This window comes from Cyprinodon variegatus, unplaced genomic scaffold, assembly GCF_000732505.1.
Source record: "Cyprinodon variegatus isolate N-32 unplaced genomic scaffold, C_variegatus-1.0 Scaffold17, whole genome shotgun sequence".
Classification (NCBI taxonomy): domain Eukaryota; kingdom Metazoa; phylum Chordata; class Actinopteri; order Cyprinodontiformes; family Cyprinodontidae; genus Cyprinodon; species Cyprinodon variegatus.
The window spans coordinates 2414703-2417832 of NW_015150470.1; the positions used below are offsets into that span (position 1 = coordinate 2414703).

The 3130-nt window shown below is 37.8% G+C and overlaps 1 protein-coding gene across 1 annotated transcript in view; it reads left to right on the top strand.

Annotated features, from left to right (window-relative positions):
- The window catches only part of LOC107092412 (tripartite motif-containing protein 16-like protein), a 1898-nt gene extending 1231 nt beyond the window's left edge, over positions 1–667 (top strand). The window contains exon 2 of the mRNA XM_015386896.1: positions 10–667. Within this exon, the coding sequence (XP_015242382.1) occupies positions 10–667 (658 nt within the window). The remainder of the gene's footprint in view (positions 1–9) is intronic.
- The last annotated feature ends 2463 nt before the right edge of the window (positions 668–3130 follow it).

Here is a 3130-nt window from a genome sequence, read left to right on the forward strand (position 1 = left end):
TCCTCTGAGACACTTTGAGGATGTGACAGCAGCTGTGTCAGAGCTCAGAGACAAACTACAGGACATTATGAGAGACACATGGACAAATGTCTCACTTATAACCACTGGAGAGAAGGTTTTACTGTCAGAACCAGAACCAAATAGTAGAGCTGGATTCTTAAGATATTCAAGAGAAATTACACTGGATCCAGATTCAGCAAACAAATATCTGTTAGTATCAGATGGGAACAGGAAGGTCACACTGATGAGTCAACCTCAGTCTTCTAGTCACCCAGACAGATTCAGTGATTATTATCAAGTTCTGAGCAGAGAGAGTCTTATTGGATCTGGGTACTGGGAGGTGGAGTGGAGCAGGAGAGTTTACATAGCAGTTGCATACAAAAAAATGAGCAGAGCAGAATATGGATTTGGATATAATGACAAATCTTGGGCATTAGATTGTTCACCAAATGGCTACAAATTTGGTCACAACAACATCTGGACCTCCATCTCAGGTCCTGTTTCCTCCAGAATAGGAGTGTACCTGGATCACTCAGCAGGTATTCTGTCCTTCTATGATGTGTCTGAAACCATGACTCTCCTCCACAGAGTCCAGACCACATTCACTGAGCCGCTGCATGCTGGAGTTTGTGTTGGGGACTCAGTAGAGTTCTGTAAACCAGAATAGACAGGAATCCACTGCAGGTTTTGTTCTGATTTTTGCTACTTTAACAAATTGTTTTCTAGATCATTGTTGTTGTCTAACCTGCAAATAAGCTGTCAGAAATCATCATCAAATTATATTTTGTTCAACTTGATAATTTCACAAGATTCTGTCTCAAAAAGCTGATTAGCTCAAGGAATTTTTTGTTAGTTTGTTTTTGTTTTTGACAGCAAAAACCTTTGAAATCAGTAATGAAATGTCAAATGATTGATAAGCTTGAAAAACTGAAATCAGTTTTGTGATCCTGTTTTTGGAAATGGAGTGGTTTTAGTTTTTTGTTTTGTTGATTATTAGCACAAGAAACTTCAAAATAAATCATATGTTGCATCACTTTAGTGCTGTAAATTATGGCACACTGCCCCCTACAGGAATGTTGTACTGATACATGACATGGAATCCAGGAAATTTTTTATTAGTGATTTAATTGTATCAGTTATATTAAATAAGTATTTTTTAATGGTTTGGTTTTGTTTTATTTTTTGTTTCTTTAAGTGTCATAGCTTCAACCTGTTGATCCATTGTGTCATGAGCTTTCCACTCCAACTCTGTTGCATTTAGCACTCCAAGTTTAACATGTTAATCTAATTTTAATATTGAGTAAATAATAATGCATTTGTTGGAACTATCGAATGCAAAATGATGGCTTTTGGAAATTGTTTTTAAGTTCAAATAACAAATATCAGAGTCCAAGTAATTGCAGATCGAAGTGATCTGCAAGCTTTTTCTTCTTCCCCCATGTGTTTGGCCAATATTGGTAAAAAAGATTAAAGCAATGTGTAATGATGTTGGTCAATATCTACAGGCTCTGGGTATGACATTAGACCCCCTGTATTGTCTGACTAAACATCTAAGAATAAAAGATCTAAGTAAAGTTCATATTAATTACTACAACAGTGTTGTGCCGGCTTACCAGAAGATTATGAATATATTTGATAAATAGAACCATAGAATTCAAATAGAAATTAAGTGTAAATCTAGTTATTTATTATCAGTTGAATGATTTTAACTGTAATTTGCTTACTGACCAGTGTTTTAGCCTCTTACCTAAAAGGTCTGACTCCTGAATCCGGCTGTTAAAAATCCAGTTGTCTTTGACCAATTTAGTAATTTAGGCTATTGCTATCAGCAATGTTAATAACAACCAACCAAATAAATGTGTCTCTGTTCGTTCGGATTGTACTGAATGAATCCAGCCTGAGTGATAAATCGTTCACTGTGTAAAATGAACACAAAAGACCACGGGTTCTAATACAATGGTACCTTTATTAGCTACAATCACACAGTATTATACCTAATAACTAAGCAAATACTAAACACTACTGAAAATAAGCAAAACTGAAGAAATAAAACTTTAAGAGTTGTTTAAGGATTTGTTTAAAGTCCGAGTGATGTTGGACGTTTAAGGAAAATATGGCGCACCCATCTCAGTGTATTTATACCTTTTCTGAACCATGTGTGTGAGTGAGTGTGTGAAATATATGTGTGTCTGTTGTGCTCTGATTTTCCTATATGTGTATGCTCGCGACCAAATGCTATGTTGAAGTCTTAGTGTGTGTGTGCTGGCCAAAGTTGGTTCTGATTACTTAAACAGGAAAAATATGTTTTTACCAAGATGACTTAGCTTATAAATCGAGTATGTGCAGATTCGCCTGAGTTTAAGAATCGTGTTGCCAAGATTTATACGTGACCTCTGCTTTCCATAAGACAGGAACGCCTGGTTTGACAGTTCAGTCCGTACCCAGGACACGAGGATGATTCAGGAAGGTTGGCTGAAAAGAAGCAGCGGACTCTGCCAGAGAGTTATAAACGTGGAGGCCTAGAAGGCTGCAGAACTGACAGGAGATCAGATCCAAGCAGACAAAGGAAGGCAGAGGAGGCCAGTGGATTGAGAGGGTTTGGTGTTTGTAGTCTGGCCATGTCCCAGCTTTTCTCAGCTGAGCCCTCAGGGTTTTTAGCATGGTTTGCAGGAGGAATATAGTTTCTGGTTGTTCTTGGTAGAGCCCTCCGGGTTTTGGCTCAAAACACCTGGAAGCACAAAAGTCTGAATACATAAACAGGTCAAGGTCAGGCAAACAGAACACTATTACTAATGCTTGAAAACTTTCTACACCAAAGGCTCACGAATAATCTGGCACTGATGGCCGGAACCAAGGAGTTTAATTGGAAGCAGGAGTAGGGGGATCAGATTCTGGTGAGTGATGTTTGTCATTAGACTTGTAGAATAATCTCTATATATCTATTAAAGGCTGTTGTCTTAGTGTGGACTGAAATAATTGTACATACAAACACACATTATCAACAAGAAATAATATCTATGTTTAAAAAATATAATTGGTTTAAAGAAACTGGAATCGGAAATCTAGCCATCCATCTTCTCCCGCTTAGTCCTTGTCAGGGTCGCGGTGGGGCCGGTGTCTATATCAGGCA